At 43.9% G+C, this 24187-nt stretch overlaps 1 protein-coding gene across 4 annotated transcripts in view; it reads right to left on the reverse strand.

Moving 5' to 3' along the window:
- Window positions 1-13221: 13221 nt before the first annotated feature.
- LOC144021090 (rho GTPase-activating protein 12-like) overlaps window positions 13222-24187 on the reverse strand; it is a 54707-nt gene continuing 43741 nt past the window's right edge. For all 4 annotated transcript variants that reach the window (XM_077525128.1, XM_077525111.1, XM_077525119.1 and 1 more), the window contains 5 exons: window positions 16977-17075; window positions 16792-16869; window positions 16588-16722; window positions 14933-15038; window positions 13222-14792 (listed from right to left, as the gene is read on the reverse strand). In XM_077525128.1, coding sequence (XP_077381254.1) covers window positions 14618-14792; window positions 14933-15038; window positions 16588-16722; window positions 16792-16869; window positions 16977-17075 — 593 coding nt within the window. In that variant the 3' untranslated portion in view covers window positions 13222-14617. The remainder of the gene's footprint in view (window positions 14793-14932; window positions 15039-16587; window positions 16723-16791; window positions 16870-16976; window positions 17076-24187) is intronic.

Below are 24187 nucleotides of genomic sequence, written 5' to 3' on the forward strand. Positions count from 1 at the left end.
AGGGTTTCAAGGATTAGGGTTCGAAGTGAGGGTTTGGCAGGGCAGCAGCATGCCACGCGACTAAACCGTCGTCTTTCCATTGTTTGCTCATCGTGACGAAACAGACGCGATGATGTTGCGTCGTCGTTTTGTTCTCTCAACACGTTTAGCCGCCGCCGCCGAGCTGTCGCATTATCAGCTTGATGTTTCCCATCGGGACGCCAACGCGTCAACGCCTTCTCAATTATTCAGCGGCAAAGAAGGAACGCGTGAAGAGGAGGTGCGGCGCTTCCGGAGGATTTACAGCATTCACACCCAAAATGCGCTTTTGGGTGTTAGCTTTTCTTTTCTGACTGACAAGAAAACAATCAACTTTTCAGTTTCACTGAGGTTACGGGTATCAAATGAGGGTTAGGGTTCGAAGAAAATATTATCTAAGTAGAGTTTTGAGAAATAGTCCGTCCTGTTGTGTTTTGCATTACATGCTTGTAATGTTTTTGTCACGCTAAATAAACAACATACATATATTGTTAAGATTAAAAATCACTTTTATGAGTTTTGTTTAGTAAAACGTGTCTGACAAATGTTCGGGTTACAAGCAAGCCCCTGCAAATGTATCAAATTGTAGCACCCAAAAAGCAGCCAGGCTCTCTGTTAAAAGACAATTTACCACTTCATGACACACACACATGCACGCACACGCGGACAGTCCCACAAGGGCTGATGCTGAGTTTCAGGTGGAGCAGTTCTACTAATGAATCCATTTGTCATTCTTGGGAGAGGGAAAAAAAGAGAGAGAATCATCACAGTAACAAGCAGATGGACTCCCAGCATGAAACTTTGAAAAGACTTTATTCGCCAACTACCAACCAAGTAACCATCCAACAGCCCAAGTAACCAAGCGCCAATTAAACACTACGATATTTTAAGACCTTCCAACAGTTAACTACAGGCATATAATGATTACATCTTAGCTTTGACACCATGGCGATGTCATTTTTTACGAAATATGAGGTGTTTTGCTGGTTAGTTTTGGTTTTGGTTAGTTAGCGGAAGCAAAACGCCAGGTTCAGTAAAACCTGAACCTGGTTCCCCCCGTGTGATCGCAGCGCCCCCGGCGAGCTGACTGCAGTCTGCTGTTGGAGATCTGCGATTGAGCACTCCACTGAATGCAAGCCGTCAATTCTTCGATAAACATTTGAAACAAAACATCTCCTTGCCGCAAGAAATCGTGGAGGAGGAGGAGAGGAGAGGGAAGAAGAAGGGGGGGGAAAACAAAAAACATGAGTTGATCTTGAACTCGGTACTTGCTGCTTACAGAGCGAGCACACAAACCACTATATTCATTCAGTTAGGTTCAATAGTGCAGAAGTTTTACTTGTAGTTTACACAAGTGTCAGACAACGTGGATTTTAACAGCCAATTGTCATTGCACTTTGGATTGTAAATGTGAAGGATAATTGATTGCTTTGAATTCATTTGGACAGAATGTTTACTGATAAGGGCTACTTTTGTCACTATCCCATGGAGGTCTCAGAGAAAGTGGACGTGCGTTTAGTCCACAGAGGCGGTGTGGGGGTGTGTCTATGACGTCATAAAGTGTCAACAGCTCCTTTTCACAGGTTGGGAGGGGCTGGTGCTTGGAGAGCATAATGACCTAGAATTTCTCAGAGAGGGCAGATGGAGGAAAACACCACTTCTGTTAGGTAAGGAATTAGCATTTTAACACAGCTAAAACCTCCAAAAAGTTGATTTAACTCATTTGCTGCTATTGGCAGCTATGTCAAAGAAAGTAACCAACTGTCTTCACTGAAAAAAATGGGAATTGATATTTACTTGACAAAATCTAGTAAAGATTTTTTTCACATCAGAAATTCTTGTTAAACTCCTTGTACAATTTACTTAGAATTTCTGAGTGGATCAACCTTGACTAGACTTTTTCAAGTAAATATCACTGCCCATTTTTTCACAGTGAATCAGCTAACCAAACAATGAGATAACCATTAACCACCCAGATAGCAAAAGATGTTAAATCAATTGAATCAATGTTGAATCAACGTTAAAGAGGATGATTAACATTGATTCAACATTGATCCAACATCCTTTATTTGGGCAGGTAAGGATCCAACCAGCTAGCCAACATTCATCCATCTTAGTAACCAGGCATTCAAAGCTAACCAACCAACATTATGTAAAAATCAACCTCCAAGGCCAGTTTCACAAAGCAATGTGACATTTGGTAGAACTTTTGTCTATCATACATTAGGGATGTAAGGATAAGGGCAATATCGCGATATTGTGATATTAAAACTGCTACAATATCGTCGTCGTCATGTTCACAATATTTCAAAGGAACACATCTGTTAAAAAAAAAGTCAGGTTGATTTCTATTTGTGCAGTTCTAGCACCCTCTAGTGGCTAGTTTATTAGTGCAATTTAATTTTCATTAGGGATGTTTTGGCCTTCCATGTTTAAAATCTATGCTAATTGTCAGATGAAGGGGAACCTAATTTGCTTGTGAAGCGATCAATGTGTGCTTGCATTAGGAAGTAAGTGCCTCAATATTGTTATTAGAGATTGTAGGTGGTTTATATGCATTGTTGTTATGTACAAAAGCAAAATATTGTGTTTTTTTTTAGTATGAGCTCTATTTTTTACAATATTGTGATCTTTTTTAAATATCTCCAACTCCCCCATAATATCGTGATAGTTATCGTATCGTGACCTTCATATCGTGATAATATCGTATCGTGATGTTTGGATATCGTTACATCCCTGTCATACATACAAAAAAAATAAATCTCAAGATTTGCCATGAAACAAACAGGAAGTCTGCCATTTTGGTTCACATAGCAGCCATTTTAAACTCGCGTCAGCCATTTCCAGGTGGTACTCAAACACAAACTTGCCCTCTAGATTTTGTCTGCTTGTTACTAAATTGCTACTTTACATAACGCGACAGATGGCAGAAGCTAAATTGCGAAACATTTGAGTTTCTGTCATTGCGTGTGGGTTGCGCACGGCACAGAAGTTTCTTCTCCGAGTCAGTTTGAAGGCGTGTATATGAAGAATGAGCGTACACAAGGTCAGCGTGTGCAGCTTGTTCTCGTTCCTGCTTCTTGATCGTACCGATCCGCTACCTGCTATCTGCTCCCCGTTGTGGTTGATGACGGTACAGATACGTGCTTTGTCCTCACACGATGAATAGACACAGTAGGCGAGACGCGATAAGAAAAAGCCACCTCATATTTCATCAGACGCCACACTGCATTATACATTACACTCATGAAAGAGAGAAATCAATGCGACTCCAGGGCAAAAGAATCCTGCACATAATAAGCCACCATCAAGAGAACAGACCTCCACCAAGGCCATAAGAAATACATTTGTCATGCGCATGTCGCCTCATTCACAAATACAAATGCTGTTTTTTCGAGATACGCGGTCCTAATCGCCAAACAGAACGAGGACACTGTATACAGTATTAAGGCTACTTATAGCGAACAAGGGTGGACATTTGGACACAGTCTGTGTTTTTATACAGTACAATTCTGTTGCGTGCAATCTTCTATTCCTTGGTTAAAAAAAAATAAAAAATTGGTGTTTTTTGGATGGTTGGAACAGGTTAATTTTAGTAAATGGAACAGCAAGCAGCCAACGTTTGGCCGAAGACAAAGAAGATGTTCTACAGTTTGTGTTTCAAGTATTTATTCACAAAAATATCTTAAGGATTTTTTCAAATTAATATAAATATTGGTGTTTTATTGTTTTATGTTTAAATTTTGTTTCATACAGCTCATTGTAGTGGTCTGCAAATAAAGTTATGTTTCAAAATCAACAGTGTTCTCGCTCTAATAACTGCAAATGCATAAAAACTGCACGAACTGCGTGAGGGCCGGCTCATCCATTAGGCCACTGCTAAGGGCGGTCTGGCCTCCAGGGGGAACCACAAAATAGGGAATTTATGTACTGCTTATTAAAACTTGCCAGGCCGACTCTTAAAGTCTTAAAATGGAAAAGCTAACAGATTCAAATGTTAAGCAGTGTCTAATTAATGTTACTACAAATAATGTAGTTGTTTTGCATTTACATCTGTTTATACTGCTTTTTAATAAGCATTGTTATTCCTGCATTTGTTTCTTATACATTTGATGTCAAACAGTCGCATGCAGGCTACAATGTGGGAGTAGAAAGGAGGCATCAAGAAGCAAACAAGCAGCTGCTCTCCAGGCTTTGATTGAACTCGGATGCTTCATCCCGCCGTTTTTCTGATCACTGCGGCATCTACGTGAAACGTTTTTAAACGCCTCCATGCCTCATTAGCTACAAAAATCCATTCACAGCCACAGACTGCTAAATATGATCAAGAGTCACGCTTGCAAAATGACTTCTTCTTCTTGTAACAATTGGACGCAATTGTTGGCTTTTCAGCACTTTTCACGCAACAGTAGGGCGGCGTTTAAAAAAATTGAATCATCTATATCGAATTGATTTTCCTTTTTGAGCCCGATATCAATTCATATAACCATGAATCGATTATTTTAATATGTCTTCTTCCCATAAATTCATAAGAAAATGTAATTTTAAAGGCTGGATTATTATTTATTTATTTTATTTATTTTTGTATCTTACTGTTTTCGTGACAATTACTGTTCATATGGATCTAAAAGTATTTTCTGAAATATATGAAAGGCTTATTGCAATTTAAAATAATTCAGAATCTTTTTAATCTACATTTACAATTATTGCATTAGAATGCTGAAAATATTTTCATCTCATCCTTGCTGATGTCAATATTTGTTTATTAGTGATTATAACACTTGTTACTTTCATTACTAAACTAAATCATTTAGTGGTCAGTTACTGGCCCTGCAAAATTTAATTTGGAATTGAATGTTTGCAGCGTTATTATCATGTCCACACTCACAAGCACACCGAGGGACAATTCGGAGCGCCCAATGAACCTGCTATGCATGTCTTTGGAATGTGGGAGGAGACCGGAGAACCCGGAGAAGACCCACGCAGGCACGGGGAGAACATGCAAACTCCACCCAGGAAGGCCGGAGCCTGGACTCGAACCCGAGTCCTCAGAACTGGGAGGCGGACGTGCTAACCAGTCATTCACCGAGCTGCCCACGGGAAAAAAATTTCAGCGAATTGTGACAAAATAGTTTTGAAAATTCCAGCAAGTGGAAAAAGTGTAGAATTTGTCTTTCAACTTCACAGTAAGTAAGTTTGATTTGAGCTCGTAACCTGAACAACGGTTGTGTTATGCGTGCCTTCAACATCATTCCTAAAATCCCAAACAATTGCTTCCATGGAAAGCGGAGAGATTTAATGAGAGCATCAACTCCAAAAATCACGAGTCGTGATACCGATGACAATTTTGTGGGGATGCTAACAAAGTGACGAATGAAAGTAGTAAAAATGGTGGAAGAGAAAGAACCCAACAGATGCGGGAATAACAATCCTATTTCTTCCTCGTGCCACGCTCCAAAAAGATTCGCTGACGCCGCACACACTTTCTCCACCTGTGCACTCTTCTTACGGGCAGATGCTATTTTTCACTTTATGACCGTTGTCCCGCCGTCCTGTCCCAAAACAATATGCCGGCGGTGGGAGCGGCTGGAAAACATCCGTCATCCCGCCATGACTCGGCTTTTCCTCCAACCCGACTCATTTACGAGCCAAAGTTGGAATTGTGTCGCGACAGGAAGTCGGGCAAAAATGTCCGATGCCGCCACCCTGTTTGCCATCCTTTTTTTTATTTTTATTTTTATTTTTTTGGTGCTGGCCTTCAGCAGGTTGGCGGGTGAACTACAGGTTACCCCTGGCGACTTTGGCTGTGAGATGGGGTACACCCTGCCCTTGACTAACTCATCTGATGTGGGTAAAATAAATGGTCATGTGGTCACGTTGCAATTATACATAACATAATTCACACACAAAAACCATATTGTGTAATGTCTCGTTCTCAAATATGAATGAAAAGAGCAGATATTTCCTGCTAGAACAGTTTTGATCTGGTCAACCAATCAGAGGACAGAAGGGGAAGTCAACCCCCAAATGTTCTATACAATATGTTGTATGTGTCTCCACTTGTTGGAACAGCATTCTGATTCATAATGTGTCTGTGGAATATGAATTAAGCAGCAAAATCAACCAATTTGCATTCATCACAGGGGGCAGCAATTTTGCCACTTGCTGTCAAATGAAAATGACATGAAACTTCAAAGTGCCTATGGACTCAGCTAACTACCAATCATGGCTCACCTGTTTTCTGAGTTTGGTCATGTGATGTTTGCAAGCTGAGCTGTGATTGGTCGCTTTGCCCTGAGCAACTATGATGTCATTTTCAGTTGACAGCAGGTGACAAAATGGCCATCCCGAGATGGGCGGATTTTGCTGCTTAATTCATATTCCACAAATGTAATATTTATCAGAAATCCTGTGTTTATACTACTGGGCCTGCATAGAACATATTTACAAACAAACAAACAAACAAACAAACAAACAAACAAACAAACAAAAAGGGTTTCTTCCCCTTTAGTCTCTGAGGCAGATTCGACTGACATGGCAACACAAAGGCTGAATCTGATTGGAAAAAAAAAGTTCATATACACCATATTTTGATTGGTTCTTACCCTAAACCTGAGAACTGTGAGGCCGATGTGCTAACTGATCAAAATGTTGCACTAAAGACAAAAAAAACTAGTTTGAATTAAAAACCAAATTTGCCCAACAAAATGTTGAGTTAAAAACTAATGTTAATCAACAAAAGGTTGCATTAAAGACAAAATTTTGAGGAAAAAAAAAAAAGTTGAGTTAAGGAGCAAAGTTATCTGACGTTGTCTCATCCCGTATGTGAATTTATTTCATGCACCTGCACAATTTAATGAGGTCCAAAATGAAATATACAATATTACCATTTCTGCCGGAGGTCAAAAAACAACATCTATGCATTCTACATGTTTACCATGCATTATGCATATGGACATTATTACTGCAGGATGACTTCACCACACCCACACTCACAGGTGCACAAACAGATGTGCGTTATCTATGCTGTTTATTCACCAGTTGACATTCTTCTGAATTATTCGGATTGCTTCTCCTCCACAGCGTCTTGTTTACATGCGCATGACACGCGTGTCTGAATGATAAGCGTGTGCGTGGTGTATACGTGTTTGTGTTGTGTAAGAGATGTAATCCCCTTCCTAGCTGGCAGAAAAGCCCCTTGTTTTGACGCATAAAAACCACTGAGCAAGTGGACTTGCAGCTCCTTGCCTTATTCAATCAATACGCTGCTAAAAATTCATGCGCGGCCATGCTGTGAATGCTCGTCTTTTAAGTCGTCTTTTCTCTCCAAACGGAAAACGTGTGCAGAAAGATGGAAAATCCAGCATCATCCGACGGCTCCTTTATGAGCGCACTTAAGCTGCTCTCATTGGAGTTGCTTTATATTATTTGGGCACCGATAGAAAGTCAGGAAAATGTGGAGAAAACGTAGTGCTGAGATGCCTATGGGAAGAGGAAATGTGGAGTTGGACAAAAGTATGGGAAGGCCTACAGGAAGTGACATTTGTTTTGGGATACCGAAAATAAATGAAAATTGAACCAATGTAAAGGAAACATTTGGAGTGAGACCAAAACTACTGAGACACCTAAAGGAAGAAAACATTTAACAAATGTTTTAGTATGCCAACAGGAAGTGGAAAAATGATGCCAACATGGAGTTTGAACAAAAGTATTGGGACACAATCGTTCAGTGCCAGAGACGTATTCACATGTTTTAAGAATACAGACATTCAATCCCAGGTACGTATTTATATATAAATTCATAAAAAAAATAAATAAAAAAAAACATCTCAAAATGGCTGGCATGTATGAGATAAAGTGGAAAATGTGGACAAAAGTATTGAAACACTTGCAACAAGGGAATAAAAAGGTTTAAAAAAAAACTTGAGCAAAAGTATTTGGACACCAAAAGGAAGAAACAAAAGTATTGGGACTGATTTAGTATAGTTTGACACTGATCAAATACATTAAAGTATTGGGACACCAATAGGAAGAAAAAGTATGGAGAATTTCTGGCACTAGATACAGCTTAGACAAAAGTACTGGGACACGTAAATGAAGTGAAATATACATGTACAGGAAGTAGAGGGAAGAAGTGAAAATGTTGCGTTTGGGCAAAAGAACTGGGACATCTTGGACAGGAAGTGGGAAAATAATGAAAATGTGGATAAAAGTTTTGGGACTGAAAGTGGAAAAAGATGAGTAAAATGTGCTGTTTGGACAAAAGTATTGCGATACTTAAAAGTTGGACAAAAGTATTGCAACACTAACCAAGTACAAAAGTTTCAGAAAGTTAATTGAATTAAATGCAATTCAGAGAAACTTATTCTCACACACTAGAGAGAATGAGATGGGCATGTGCTCATGCATGTGCTCCAAACAAAATGACCACCCATTTTAAAGAGATCAAGCAAGGGATTATGGGAAATTTCAAATAGCAATTTTAATGATCTGTATTATCTGAGTAGGCGTTTAATAAAAACAATTGCTACACTTTGTGTACATAAAGTAATTACTGTACAATATGTCCATTCTCAATTCAATTCTGAATTTCGTATAAAGTTCTGCTGGACACCTACTTTAATTGCGAATTAAATGCTAATTAGCATTAGCCGACTGGTATGTTGCTAATTTGCCGCAGGATGCGATGTTTTGCAATGACAAATGCGACGCTGAAGAAGAGTTAACCGAAATTCCGTCCCGCACGAGGAGTTTGACATTAACGAGATGTGAACGCGTCATTTTGCCGACATCAAGATGAATGTCCTCCACATCATCATGTGCGCATTCCATTAGTGAGCCAAAAATGACTGCGCATTGTTTTGCTTCATATCAGCCATCGCGGCCACGCCGGGTCATTAATTCGTGCGATTGGAATCAGAGCGCGGCGAACAAGCGGCAGCAGAAAAGCTTGCAAAAGTGAAAAGGAGTCGCAGTGCGTTTGTGTGAGCTGAGCACAAAAGCAGCACGGCGGCGCGTGGCAACAAAGGAGAGAGACATCCTCGGCACGCTTTTGTTTCTCTGACTCAAATGTGAGACGCTCGCCGAGGCCTCAAAAGTGTCGAGCGCTGCCGTGTTGTTGGGGAAGAAAAGATTTCTCGCTGGAGGGGGGCCGGCGACGTCAACGTGAAGACGAAAGATGAGAAGGAAAAAAATGTCAACGACGACAAAGTGATGCATTCTTCTACTTTCTGACTTGACGCATGAAAATCATTTTTAAAAGTAGTAGACCAGCCCAGAGCTTCTAGCATCATGCAGCACTGGTTGTTGCAGATGCGTACACACACACACACACTTACATATATAACACACATCCATCTATGCTTTATAAACATACTTGTTGGCTTCTTATAGCCGTTGACAAGCGACTTTCTTGATCAACAAATGAAATAATACTGAAAAATACTACTTATAACATCCATCCATTTTCTTAACCGCTTTTCCTCACTTAGGGTCGCTGGAGCCTATCCCAGCTGGCTTCGGGCAGTAGGCGGGGTTCACCCTGAACTGGTTGCCAGCCAATCGCAGATCATAAAAGATGTTTTTTTTTTTTTTATGCTGCATTGGACATTTTGTCTGCTTGACTTGAACAATTTAACACTGAACAAGCGGATTTTCTTTTCTTTCCTGACACTCAGCAAAGGGCAACAGACACACACGTGCCCGCTCCCATTTCTAATTGAGCCACGAAGGAAACACACCCACACAAAGGTCATGCTGTTACTACATTTTGTTGTTTGAACAAAAAAAAACCCCAAAAAACTTGCTGACTAAATGTCAACACTCGTGTTGTTCTTAATCCAGGGCGTAAAAAAAACTACTATTCTCACATTTATGTTATCCCAGCTATTGGCTGAAAACCTCCCCTATTCATGGATTCTGTGCTTTTCTGTAATGTTCTAAGGCAGGGGTGGGCAAACTTATTAAGATTTGGAAGTTTCTCTCTTCCAACACAAGCTGATTCCAATCAACAGGATCGTCATCAGGCTTATGCTGCAGAGCTTGCTGATGAGCTGATCATATCAGCTGTGTTGGAGAAGGGAAACATCCAAAACTGGACTCCAGACTTCCACTGTGGAAATAGTATTTGCTCTCTTCTAAAATCCTCACTTCTGATGTATTTTCACCTCTCATACATAATAGCCCAATTTAATCATGAAATAATTCATTTTCTATTTTTGACATCCATCCATCCATCCATGGGGCAGTAGGCGGGAGACACCCTGAACTGGTTGCCAGCCAATCGTAGGGCACAGAGAGACGAACAACCATCCACACTTACGAACATACCTAGGGACAATTCGGAGCGCCCAATTAACCTGCCATGCAAGTCTTTGGAATGTGGGAGGAGACCGGAGTACCCGGAGAAGACCCACGCGGGCACGGGGAGAACATGCAAACTCCACCCAGGAAGGCCGGAGCCTGGACTCGAACCCGAGAAAAAAAACAAAAAAACAAAACAAAACAAATAACTGTTTTCGGTTTGCAGCAATTAGCATTAGAATATAGCAAAGTTTCATCATTTTTCACAAATCTGTTTCAAACTGTGGTGAAAACAGGTTGGAAAACATGGCTCTAGTTGATCTCCTATACTCCACTGCCACCTGCTGGACGTTTTTGTTATAACTACCATTGTGTCAACCGATTTCTTCAATTCAGAAGCTGCATTAAAGCATTCTGTATGCTCTTGCATTATAAAAAAAAAAAAAAAAAAAAAAAAAAAAAAAAAAAAACATCCTTGGGACACCGGTAATATTTAAAATAGAACGTATTCATACGCTTTTGGGAGCAAATGAGTTTACGTTATCACATAGTACTGACTTTAAAGTGAGAATTCTGACTTTAAAATGAGAATTCTCACTTTCATCTCAGAATTTTGACTTTGTGACATAGAGCTATGAATTGTGTGGAGAAGTTAGAAACTCAGAATGCTGAGAAAAAAAGTCAGAATCCTGCCAACCTTTAGTTCTCTCTTAACTGGCCCTAATCCTGTTCTGTAATATATATTGTTGCTTATAGTAATAAAATGAGCAAATAAATATAAAGATAGTTTTTGCGACATGTTTTTCTTCAATTCAATGGACATTGTGGCTGCTCCTCATCATTTTGGCCATCTGGGGGCAGTAGAAGGCTGACACGCAAATACATTGAAACGTTAAGCTCAGTACTATGAGTGACTATTTGCAGAGGAAATGCACCGAATGATGCTGCATTCCAGGAAGGTGGGAAGTCGGATCGATCCAACGCTGAGCTGCAACCTCAAAGCATTCCAGGCAAATGTAAACAACAAAGATGGCTGACTGATAAAATGTTTTTTGTTTTTTTTAAGTTAATCAACAAAGATAAATTATGTTTAGAATCTCATAAATTGTGTTTCATCATTGATGTTTTATGTCTCCATAGGGGTTGCAAGTGACAGATTGAAGCTAAACCGGGATACTATTTTGTTTTTTTAAAATCCAGCTTTGCACCTTCAAGTTTGAGTTACATTCTAGTGCATTTTTCATAGTCAGAGATCAGAAAATTCCAACTTCCCATATCCCATTATGGGCTGCAACATAAGCCCAACAGCTGGGCGTGGAAATTAGCCGCGTTGTTAACTAGCAGCGCTAATGAAGCCGAGTGGCTGCTTGACTCACTTGGCTGGTTGCTGGTTCAAAAGACTAACGAGCTATTTGAGAGCCGCCCCAAAAAATAATTTTGTTAAGATTCTCAATCTTTTTTTCCTCTTTTAACCTTTCCAACACTTTTTAATTTCTCTTTTTTTAATTTGTCCAGCATGCGCGTTTGTTAAATAGCAGCGGGTCAGCAAACTCCTCGAGGACTAATTAGCCGCGGAATATGGTTAGCATTTAATCTCGGCTGGCCTGACCTCGGCAAAGACAAAAAAATCATAAAAGCATTCAAGCGTCATCTGTTTGCTTTTTTAGTGCTAATGAACAAACGCTGACGCTGTTGTGTTGCCACTCGCCGGTTCAAAGTGTTAATTGTGAGTAGCGTGAAAACTCCTCGAGATGCCTTCCTCTCTCATCGGCTGGCCTGTAAAATAAACGAGTTATTAAACGACTTCATATCAATGTCGTAAAAAAACAACAAAACAAAAAAAACACAGCAAAAACAATAAAAGCTCTGAAGTATTCATTCTAAAAGTCAAACTTTTAAAGTCACTGCCACAGTGTTGCCACAGGAGTCGGTGGTTAATGCTAATGACGTTTATTGTCACTCTTTAGAAGGCAAGTTAAGAAAATAAAAAGCTCACTTTTTATTTTTTTATTTTTATAAAAGGTATAACCGATCAAACATTTAAGACTTTCTTCTGATTTCTGAACGACTGAAAACTGCTGTTAAATGATTGAAGGTTGTTATTTCGGCGTCTACCTGAAAGCATGCGACCGTGTACTTTTTTGATGTTGCATCTTGGAAATGGAAGAAAAATGGACTTCACTCCTGCAAATGGAAAATTTTGTCTATCTTGGACAAAATTTCTTGGAGGAGTTTTTGTGTCCTCTTCAAACCAAAGTGGCAGAATTCCTGGTACTAATAAACATTTGGTTCTTAAGTTTTTGTTTTTGTGAGTCGAAGCATGATAGGCACCAAATTTCATGTTGTTACTTGACATTCCCTTTGGGGGTGGAATTTTTGAAAAATTAATGAGCTTCATTACTAGTGTTCTATAGCAAATTACACAATGACCAACATTCCAAATGTTTTAATTTAGGATTGTCCACATGTGTAGTTTGTGCTTCAGGTTTACTAGCATTTGGACAAAAATAAGAGTGTTATATTTTAAGAAACCCAGCAAACAAGTAAAACTGTCGTTTCAAATCAAATTGCAAATCATCTGTCTCTCTTCACGGATGACTGCTTGAGGCTTTTTTGTGGGGCCTGCCAAATTCCATGTTGCTAAGTGAAACTGGCTTTGAGGGCAGAATTTTGCAAAATTGCATGAGCTATTACTAGAGTTTCTTGTTTTATAGCAAGTCATGAAACTTAGCTGCCAAAACGGCAGATGTGCTGTGTCATTTTTTGCATATATTTTTGAGAATTTGTGGGTGTACTCATGACAGAAATGTCTAGCAAATCTTTCAGGTTGATATATATATATATATAATTTACAGTTTCTCCCTATTTTTTTTTTTTAATGAAGTGAATCTGCAGATCACCTTTTCAAATGTGTCAGAGGTCTTTTATTATTGCAATTAAAAGGAACCAGCAGCACTTTATTGTGATGACATATTTAATAATGTCATAATTATTGATGTCACAATCATCTGTTGACTCAACAGCTAAAACGTGGACGGCCGAGCTCTATGATCACGATTGCTTTCTTAGTCTGGCCTTTTGTTTGGGTTTTTTGCTTTTTTTAAACACCTTGGGCATTATTATTCTTATTAGTATATTTAAAATCTCTGTACAGTACATTTCAGACCCCCTTCACACACACACAAAAACTGTACAAAGAATTCAGAGACGTTAAAAAAAGTGTTTTGAAGGTGAAATGGACAAGTGATGCAGAAATTCCTGTGGAAAACAATTGATCCATCGAAAACTACTGTTAAAGGATAAAAAAAAAAGAAAAGGTAATAATAAAATAAAGAGATGGAGTGTTTTTAATCAGACACATACAAAGCCAATTAAATACATCATGATGAATTTATTCAGTTAAAATATAATTGCTTGTGTTGTCCATTAATGATATTGTAAAATCTTTATTTATTTGTAAGTATTTAATTACCCCCCCCTCCTACTTGGCTCCTGGAATTATTTTGTTTTATAACGTTTTATTTTTTTATTTTTTATTTTGTGATAGCTACAGTTGCGCTGGTATGTAAACTTATGAGCACAACTGTAGATGTATTTGAATGGTATTTATTTTTGATTGTTTAACCATTTCATTTTATGACATTTTCATTAATTCATTGCATCTTTTTATTTAATTATAAAATTTTTAATTAACTACTGATTTTTTTTATGACCATCTAATAAAATGAATTTGTTAAATAGCATTTTAAATTGAGTGGCCTTTCATTTTCACAATGCCTAGGACTAGGTACTTGTATTCAACCAATCAGATCGTCAGTCACACCCAGCATAATGTTGACGTATGGCTGACACGATCACTATTGTCATCAATTAAATCATGATACAAACAAATATTATTAAGTACCTAAAATGCAATGAAATGAACTAATAATGCCATAAAATACTTATAAAAACTAGATTTAACAATTGATTAGTTATTGCACATTGTAATAAATTAATTTCCATGTGAATGATGTCTTTAACTGGCTTAATATGTGTTTAATTGGCAGCAACTCCAACAGGTGGAAGAGTCTTAGTAATAAGCTGTGTTCCGTTTTGCTCCTTTGAAAGTTCATCTGGGATCCTCCACAATGAGGATTTCTCGGTCTCAGCAGGTTCATGTGTGTGGATTTTTTTGTTTTGTTTGTTTTCGGTCCTTTAAGTTAGAATCCAGTGTCGGGAAAAGTACGCCAAAGCTAGTCCAAAGTGCAAAGAGTGGTTTTGGTCTCGTCAGATGGCCAACGTCCCCCGTCGTCCTCTACCTGCCGAATAGGTTGTCGTACTCCAGCAGGATGAGTTCCACGATCTGGTTCTGGTAGACCATGTGGACCGCCATGTTCCACGTCTCCGTCTCGGGCCTCAGTAACGTGGGGCCGAAGACGATGGCCACGCTCTGGTTGGTCATGCGGTTCTCTTCGCCGTGCTCAATCACCCTGAACGAACACACAAAACATGGATTATGCATACATTTCGGTCGATGGATATTTGGAAGCTTTCAAGCGGTGAAGTGATTGTGATACAATTTGGTAAATGTAAAAGTCCATGTTCAAGAACACTTTTTTTTTTCGCTTACTTGCGGAGGTGTTTGAAGAGGGCCTGCATGGTGTCGTGGTTGGGCTCGGGTAGCTGTCGGACAAGTTCTTTTATGGTGTGGACCCGCTGCTTATAGTCTGAGATCTCTGCAAGCCGCCACCACCCAAGAACATGAAAGCACGATCAGTGACTTGACCGATGGGGTGAAAACAAGAGCACCGCGTGTGTAATGATTGCAAATGCTGTGCTAATGATTGCGTTGACTCTCTTTGGTCTCTAAATTAGATGCTTAATTGCAGTGCAGCTCTTAAGAGCTTGACTTCAATGCACGGTAACAAAACTCAAGTCAGTACTAAGTATGTTATAATGAACAAAAAAAATAAAATAAAAGTCTCCTTTTAAGCCACATGAATGGCTCAATAAAATCAAAGAGCAACAGTCTAAAAATTATTGGATCATATAACAAATACAAAAAAAATAAATAAAATAAGGATGCATATAAAAAGCACGGTTTAAAAAAAAGCCACGTACAAAATAAGGCCAAAAATGAATGAAAAACAAAAACAAAAAGGATTTTAAAAATGTGAATACTGCAAGAGATGCAGTATTTATTATAATTATTTTAATACTATGTGAGAAATAAGGGGGGTTAATATACTAAACTACAAAAACCGTTATATTTAGTAACAATATATATATATATATATATATATATATATATATATATATATATATATATATATATATATATATATATATATATATATATATATACATATACATATATATATATATATATATATATATATTGAACAATATAATAAAAAAAAATATTTCAGTGCAAGCCATGTATAAAACATGGGAAAATGAAAAATAAAATATTGTAAAAATAAAACTAGTCAAATTAAGGTAAATAAAAAAAAAAAATAAAAATAAAAAAAAAGTAAAAATGGGTCATACCTGCAAAACAGTATAAAAAAATTAAATATTGCGTAATAAAATAAATAAAAATATATGAAGACAATAATGCAGAACCTTGCTACATAAAAAAGTTAAAATATACATTCAAAAAATAAAATACAGCACACAATACAAAATAAAATGTTAAAAGAAGTGACACATTAAGAACATGCCTGGTCATAAGAAAAAAAAGGAATTTAAAAGTATTTTCAAAATAAATAAATAAATAAATAATAATAATAATGAAGGAGCTACATGTGCAGAAAACAAAGATGATAATTAAGGAATACTTTCTCAACTCAATTCAACTCATATTGTGTTTGTGGAATATGAATAAAGCAGCAAAATCCACCCGTTTTTATCCATCTCGGGGACGGCCAATGTTGTCAACTGAAAATGACATCACAGTTGCTTCGGGCTCGGGTAACGACCAATTTCGGCTCACCGCGTTTCTGAAGCTGCGTTGTGATTGGTTGTTACCTGAGCCCAAAGTAACTGTAATGTTATTTTCAGTCGACAGCAAGTGACAAAATGGTCACCCCTGAAACAGACAAAAATGGGAGGATTTTTCTAATTAACTCATATTCCACAAACACAATATTAACTAGTGGGGTCACATACAACATATTATTGTAAAGAATAAAAAAATAAATAAATATCATGTGGGAAAAAATGCTGACATTTCTATGTCAAATATTCAGTGTGAATTGAATATTTTTGGAGGCAAGCACTCACTGATGGCGCTGACAAAGTCTTGGAAGAGCGTGTAGGTGAAGAGTGGCTCGGGGAGCTCCCTGAAAAACATCTTCAGCGCTCCGGTGGTCACGTGGATGTCCTCCCACTTGGCGTCGGACAGGCTCACCTTCTCATCTGCGCGTCGCCACGGCAACAACCAGAAATAAACAAACAGCCGGACAAACAAGAACACGGGGGACTCACCGTGATTGACAGCAAAGCGCAGCTTCTGAATGAGGGCCAAGTTCCCGCTGACTCTGTAGAGGCCGTCGATGTGCAGACCTGCAGAAAAAAATAGATATAAAAAAGAAAAACAGGAAGAAGGAAAATCAAATGGATGAAAAGGGTTGCACGGCGTGTCGTCAGGCAGGTGGCACTGCGGGACGCACCGTTGCTCTCCACGTGCTCAATGCACATCTTGACAAAGGAGGGCACCGTGCTGTTCTCCCTCTGGCACAGGTTGGACAGGCTGCCTCCAAACATCTGATCTGTGCACACAAACACACAGACTGCATAAGAAAAAAAACATGTCTTCGTTTGACTCGAGTTCGGTCAAACTCTCACCTTGTCGACTTGACTATTACACTTTCCTGTTTCGTGGCGAATCATCAAACTTTGCCACAACCACACCCAAAGACTAAAATGCTTTATTTCTAATTATACATCATCTATCTGTCTAGTTTATGTGGCTCAAATGTTGAAACGGGCTTCAGGAGCTGAATTTTCAAGATTGCAGAGCAAGGTTATTACGTTAGTATGACTCCTGGAATTTGCCAACGTGAGCCTAAAGCAGCCACTTCCATCCAAAGTGGCCGATTTCCTGTTTTACGACATGACTTCTTGAGACGTTTTCGTGCGTCAACTTGCGATCGACAAGCCGAGCAAATTTCATGCTGCGACGTGAAACGAAAGTTACAACTGTAACTACGGTTCTATGAGTCCCGGACGACCGCCAGAAGGCGGTGCTTTAAGCACTGAATGTTCCTTTCGCGCATGCACAGTTCGAGTAATGCATACCAAATTAGTCACCTGTGACCCCTGGGTGAGCCTAGAATTGTATAAGTTCCGGTGTCACCCAAGGTTCGTTTCCTACGGAATCTTCTCGCGTGAACACGAGGATTCCGAGCGACAGGACGCCCTGGCGGTCGTCCGGGACTCATAGAACCGTAGTTACAGTTGTAACTTTCGTTCTATTTCGTCCCTCCCGACCGCCAGAAGGCGGTGCTTTAAGCACTGAATGACTAATACCGGCGTAGTCGCGAGGGATCTCAGACACAAACCTCACTGAGAAGCCCCAGCAGGACCCAAGATCACGCCAAGCGGATGGGGAGAGGCGACATCCACGCTATAAAACCTGGAGAAGGTGCAAGGCGTCGCCCATGAGGCAGCAGCACAGATATCCTCCAGGGAAACACCCCTCAGGGCGGCCCAAGACGTGGCAACGCTCCTGGTGGAGTGACAGCGCACCCCTGACGGCAGGGGGCGGCCAGACAGCAGGTAGGAATGGCGAATGGCATCCCCGACCCAGTGAGACAAGCGCTGCTTGGAGAGAGCGGAGCCCTTGATAGGACCACCATAACAAACAAAAAGCTGGGCAGACGTACGAATGCCCGCCGTAGCGTCAATGTAACACTGCAAGGCTCTCACCGGACACAAGAGCTCCGGCCTGTCCCCGCCATCAGCAGGAGTGGGTACATAACGTTTAAGCCGTAGAGGCTGGTTAGAACGAGAGCCAGACAACACCTTGGGAATGAAGGCAGTGTTCGGCCACAGAGTGACGCCGGCGCCATCCGGGTGCCATCGCAGGCATTCAGGGCTAACCGATAAAGCGTGTAGGTCGCTGACGCACTTGGCGGAGGCAACGGTGAGCAAGAGTGCAGTCTTGCGCGACACCCATAGAAGGTCCGCCCCCGCCAGGGGCTCGAAGGGAGGCCTGCACAGGCCGTCCAGCACCAACTGCAGATCCCACGCCGGAACCCGAGGAGCCGGGCGGGGACGAAGACGCAGAGCCCCTCTGAGGAACAAGGACACCAGCTCATGGCGCCCCACGGAGCCGCCATCAGCACCAACATGCCGGGCAGAAATAGCTGCCACATACACCCTCAGAGTCGACTGAGACCTGCCCTTATCCAGGAGGGACTGCAAGAAATCCAGGATGGTGGGGACGGAACACGAAACAGGGTTCACCCCGCGTTCTCCGCACCACGCCACAAACAACTTCCACCTGTTGGCATACTGTAGCCGAGTGGACGGTGCCCTCGCATTAAGAATGGTCCGCGTGACAGACTCTGTACAGCCGGTCAGCAGCGGTTGGGGCCCCTCAGTGGCCAAACACACCAGCGAAGGCGCCGAGGGTCGGGATGCCAAACCCGACCTCCCTGTTGAGACAACAGGTCCTCCCTGTCGGGGAGACGCCACGGCTCGCCGGAGCACAGTTGACGGAGCAGGGGGAACCACGTCCGGGCCGGCCAGAAGGGGGCCACCAGCAACAGCGTGTGCCCCTCCTGAAGAACTCTGAAGCGTCAGCAATATCAGAGGGAGCGGCGGAAAGGCGTAGAGAAGGCACTCTGGCCATGGCTGCGCCAGTGCATCCAGACCGAGAGGGCTGGTGGCCTCGCTCAGGGAAAACCAAAGTGGGCAGTGGGTCGAGTCCTCGGAGGCAAAGAGATCGACCTCCGCCGTGCCGAAGCTGCTCCAAATCATGCGCACCACCTCTGGGTGGAGGCGCCACTCTCCCGGAGGAGGACCCCGACAGGAGAGAGAGTCCGCGAGCTGTTTCCGAACCCCCGGCAGATAGGTGGCCCGTAGACTGGCCAGACGGGGAGCAGCCCACCTGAGAAGGTGCTGGGAGGTCTCCAACAGACGGGCGGACCTGACGCCGCCCTGACGGTTTATTTGAAACACGGTCGTGGTGTTGTCCGACCGTATGAGAACATGCCGTCCGCTCAGGTATGGCAAGAAGTGCATGAGTGCCAAGTACACCGCCCGAAGCTCCAGCACATTGATGTGATCGACCCTGTCGCGCACAGACCAACTTCCCTGAGCCGTCCTGTGCTGCCAGACAGCACCCCAGCCCGTGAGGCTGGCATCCGTGGTGATTGTTTCGCGGCGGGCCGGGGCCACACCCAGCGGGACTCCGCTCAATAGAAAAGCCCTCTCCCTCCAAGGTGCCAGGGCGAGGAGGCACCGACGGACACCCTGAGCCTCCGGTGGCGGTGCCACTTGGCATCCAAGTGGAAGCCGTTCAGCCACCTCTGTAGTGGGCGCAGTGTCAGCAGACCCAACGGGACCACAGCCGTCATGGACGTCAGCTTGCCCAAAAGCCGCAAGCAGGCGACGTAAGGCAACAGCCTGCCCCCTCGAAAGAGCGCGAGGAGGCGAAGAACATCGTCGACTCGGTGAGGAGATGGGTGGGCTCTCATAACCGTGGTGTCCAACGTCACACCAATGAAGTCCGTCCGCTGAGAGGGGACCAGAGAGGACTTGGGCAAATTGACCCTGATACCCAACCGGGCCACATGAGACAGGAGATCGGAGGTGTCCTGGATCACCTGAGCCCGCGACGGCGCGCAGAGGAGCCAGTCGTCGAGGTACGGCAGCACCTTCATGCCCACAGACTGCAGGGGCGCCAGAGCAGCCTCCACAAACCGAGTGAAGACCCGCGGAGCGAGGGAGCACCGGTCTTCTTTGGGACAAGGAAGTATGTCGAGTAGAAGCCCCCGGGCTGTGCCAGGGGGTCCACGGCCTCCATCGCGTCCTTGGCCAGGAGGGCGGACAGCTCCTGGTCCAGAGCTGAGGCTTTTGCCGGGTCGGCGATGAGTCACCCTGACCCGACAGGAAGCAGGAGGCCGGCGTCGGAACCGCAGCTCGTACCCGTGGGTCAAGATGGAGACCACCCATGGGTCAGAGGCACGAGCAGGCCAGTAACTGAGCTGTTGGTGGGAAAAATGTCCGACGGCCGGCCCCAAGGCCTCAGTCCCTGGCCCTCCGGCCCCTAGGGGCCCGAGAGGGACGGCGGGTGGGGCCTGCAGCCCGTGGTTGCCCTGAAGGCAAGCGGGCGGAGGAGCGAAAGTCCTCGGCGGGCCTCTGCGGGGGTCGCCGGGTGCCATAAGCCTCGGCAGGCCAGGGCTGAGGAAAGCGATGAAAAGCAGAGCGTGCTCCAGGCCTACCCTGTTGGGGAGGCAGGGCTCTATTGAGGCTGGAAAGCTGCTTCCTGGTCTCATGAGCCTTAACCGTCCTTTCCAGTGCACCCACAGCGGCAGAACCAAAAAGCTCCCCCGGCTCCACAGGAACACCACGGAGGGCCCTCCTAGAGGCCTCCGACAAGGGGGACTGCGCTAGCCACACCTGGCGGCGCGCCTGCACTAGGAAGGACATGAGTCGGCCGTGCTCCCTAGTCATGAGGGCAAAAGCCTGGAGGGCTGCATCACTGAAGGACACAGCAGCCTCCACGCTGTCCGCTTGCAGGGATGTAGAGAGAGCAAGCATGAAGTGAGCCAAAGAGTTCCCAATGCGACCAGCACGTGAACCAGCGCCATAGGCCCGTGTGAGAAGGTCGTCAGTCACACGACATTGGGGTCGAGGACATCGCACAGATGGCCGAAGGGTCTCCTCCGGGGACACAATGAGGGATGCGACAGCTGGCTCCACAGCAGGCATCCGGTCCAAGCCAACACTAGCAGCACCGTGCATAGATGCTAAATCACGGCCATCAGCCGAAGGGCGGGAGAGAGCCCCAGGATCCCTCCAGCAAGCATGCAGTTCCCGCAGATAGTCCTCAGATGCGGGGACAGAAAAGGCCGAGGAAGGGCGCCTGCGCCGGAAGAAAGCGCTCTCAGACGCCGATTGAGCCTGTGGAGGCACCTCCAAATGCAGGAGGTCCAAGGCATTGCGCAGGACAGCCCGTATAGAACCATCCCCCGCCTCACTGGACGAACTCTGAGCGGACGCTGGAGAGTTTGGTCCCAAAACCACAGACCCCGGGTCACGGTCGTCGTCATGAAAAAAGGAAGCCGAAGCTGCCAAGGAAATGGCGTCCTCCTCAGGAGGAAGCACTGGCATGGGCGGGGTGGATGGTCGCGGCATGGGCAGGGCAGGTGGTCCCGGCCCCCCCGTAAGTGTGGGAGGGTGACGGTCCTGCAGAAGAGATCTCACTTCTGCCAGTTCAGCCTGAAGGTGCCCAACCTCCGAAGCGAGTCGTCGCTGTGCCGCCCTTTTCCTGGGTGGGGCATGTACAGCAGAGGACACACAGAGACGTTTCCGGCGCCTCTGTTGGGCGGACGACAGATGACCCAGTGGACTGGGGTCACTGACACCAGGACTGCAGGCCCGGCCATCACCGGCACGGTCAGAAACAAGACACCTCTGGCAGCGATCGTCCAGGACATCGGAGGCCTCAAAGAGGATACCACAGTCCACGCAGCAACGGGAGTCCTCCATTGTGAACACAAAGAGGCCCAAACAGCGATGAGCGGGAAGCTGAGGGAAGGGGGCGCGAGCGCCACCTGCACAGCAGACCCACACCGGGCAGCCGACGCGTGGGTCGGGGCAAACAGTAAGCCGGTAAACCAGCGATAAGCCGAGGGAAGGGGGCGCGAACGCCACCTGCACAGCAGACGCACACCGAGCAGCCGACGGAGGGCGGGGGCAGACAGCCAGTTGTCAATAGTAGCGATAAGCTGAGGGAAGGCGCGCGAACGCCACCTGCGCAGCAGACGCACACGGAGCGGCCGACGGGCGGGAGGAGCAGTCGCGAAAGCGTCGACAAGCTGAGAGAAGGGGCGCGAACGCCACCTGCACAGCTGAAGCCAGGTGCGCACCGCAGGTGGGGCACGCACAAAAGTAAGTAAGACAAACAATCGAGCGAGAAGCGCGACGCCGGAAGCTGGGAGCGGGGACGCTGACGCTGCCCTCACCAGCAAAGGCACAAAAAGAAAAGCAACAACCAAATGGCAACACCGTCGGAGAGAGCGGCGCTAATAAACCGAGAGAAGCGCTAACGCTGCCAAAGCCAGCGGAGGAAAAAATAGGGTAAACCACGAGCCGTGGTAGCCAGGGCGCTAACGCGAGGCTAGCCACACAAAAAACTCAAAACACCGCAGTAAACGCGGAAATTAGACGGCAAAGTAGACAACAAGTAGTCAATAACCTTACCCCACGGGAGGTTAGAATACGCGACCACGTCGGGTCACGAACGAAGGAAAGAAAAACACCGTCGCCGCAGCCTTTGGAGGGCGAACTACGCAGCTCCGACCGATCCGGTCACAAGGCTCCAAGCGGCGCGGTCAAGAGGATAAATACAAATCCCAATTCTTACACTCTTCGAAAATGTGTCGTATGCATACGCCACGCGAGAAGAAAAGAGGAAACGAACCTTGGGTGACACCGGAACTTATACAATTCTAGGCTCACCCAGGGGTCACAGGTGACTAATTTGGTATGCATTACTCGAACTGCGCATGCGCGAAAGGAACATTCAGTGCTTAAAGCACCGCCTTCTGGCGGTCGGGAGGGACGAAATAGAACTGGCTTCAGGGCTGAATTTCCATAAAATGTTAATGACTGAGTCTAATTACGAATGATGAATTTATTGCCAGCATGAGCCTTAAGGGGGCGCTTCAAATAAAATAACTGACTTCCAATGTTCTTGTCTAGAATGGCTTCTGGAGGTTTTTTTTTTTTTTTTGTAGATTTACTTATGATGGACATGCCTACCAAATTTTAGGTGTCTAAATTAATCTAGCTTCAGGGGCATAAACCTTTAAATAATGAACTGAGTTATGACATAATCATTTTGTGTTTTATAGTGAGTCGTCAAACTTCAGCTCCTATACGTCTCAAAGGGTTGGTAATTTAATGTTGCCCATCTGTCTCGTATACATGCTTCAAATCACACAAACTCTCCCTCCAGTGTATGCCTAAAATGGTCGTTTTGAACCAACATGATTGACTTCATGTTAATTTTACAATGTGGGATCTTCACACATTTTTTTGTGGGCCTACTAATAAAAGTAGACATGCCTATCAAATTTCATGAAGCTTAGTGTATCGAGGACTTTGTCTTCAAAATTTCTTGACAATAATATGTAATACAGTATGTGACCTCACTAGTCTAAACATGACATTCTGATGAATAAAAATGGCGGATTTTGCTTCATAACCCGTATTCCACAAATGTAATATTATTCATCTCAGTCGGCGGCCAATTTTTTTTTTCTGTTATATGTCACTCACTCACAGAAGCTTACTTCATGTAAGCCACATGGGTCTCCCAAGGCGGAGGAGCGAACCCACGGCAAATGGCACCAAAGGCAAGTGACGGTTCCACTCCTCCACCTGGAGCCCGTGGGCGGCCATTTTGCCGCTTGCTGTCGACTGAGGATGATATCACAGTTGCTCAGGCCTCAGGCAACAACCAATCACAGCTCACCTGTTTTCTGAAGCTGAGCTGTGATTGGTTGTTACCTGAGACCTGAGCAACTATGATGTCATTTTCACTCAATAGCACGGGGCAAGATGGCCGCCTTCTGATATTGATAAAAAACACTGGATTTTGCTGCTTATCTTATATTCCACAAAGACAATATCAATCAAATTATGT

Source organism: Festucalex cinctus, chromosome 1, assembly GCF_051991245.1.
Source record: "Festucalex cinctus isolate MCC-2025b chromosome 1, RoL_Fcin_1.0, whole genome shotgun sequence".
Taxonomy (NCBI): Eukaryota; Metazoa; Chordata; class Actinopteri; order Syngnathiformes; family Syngnathidae; genus Festucalex; species Festucalex cinctus.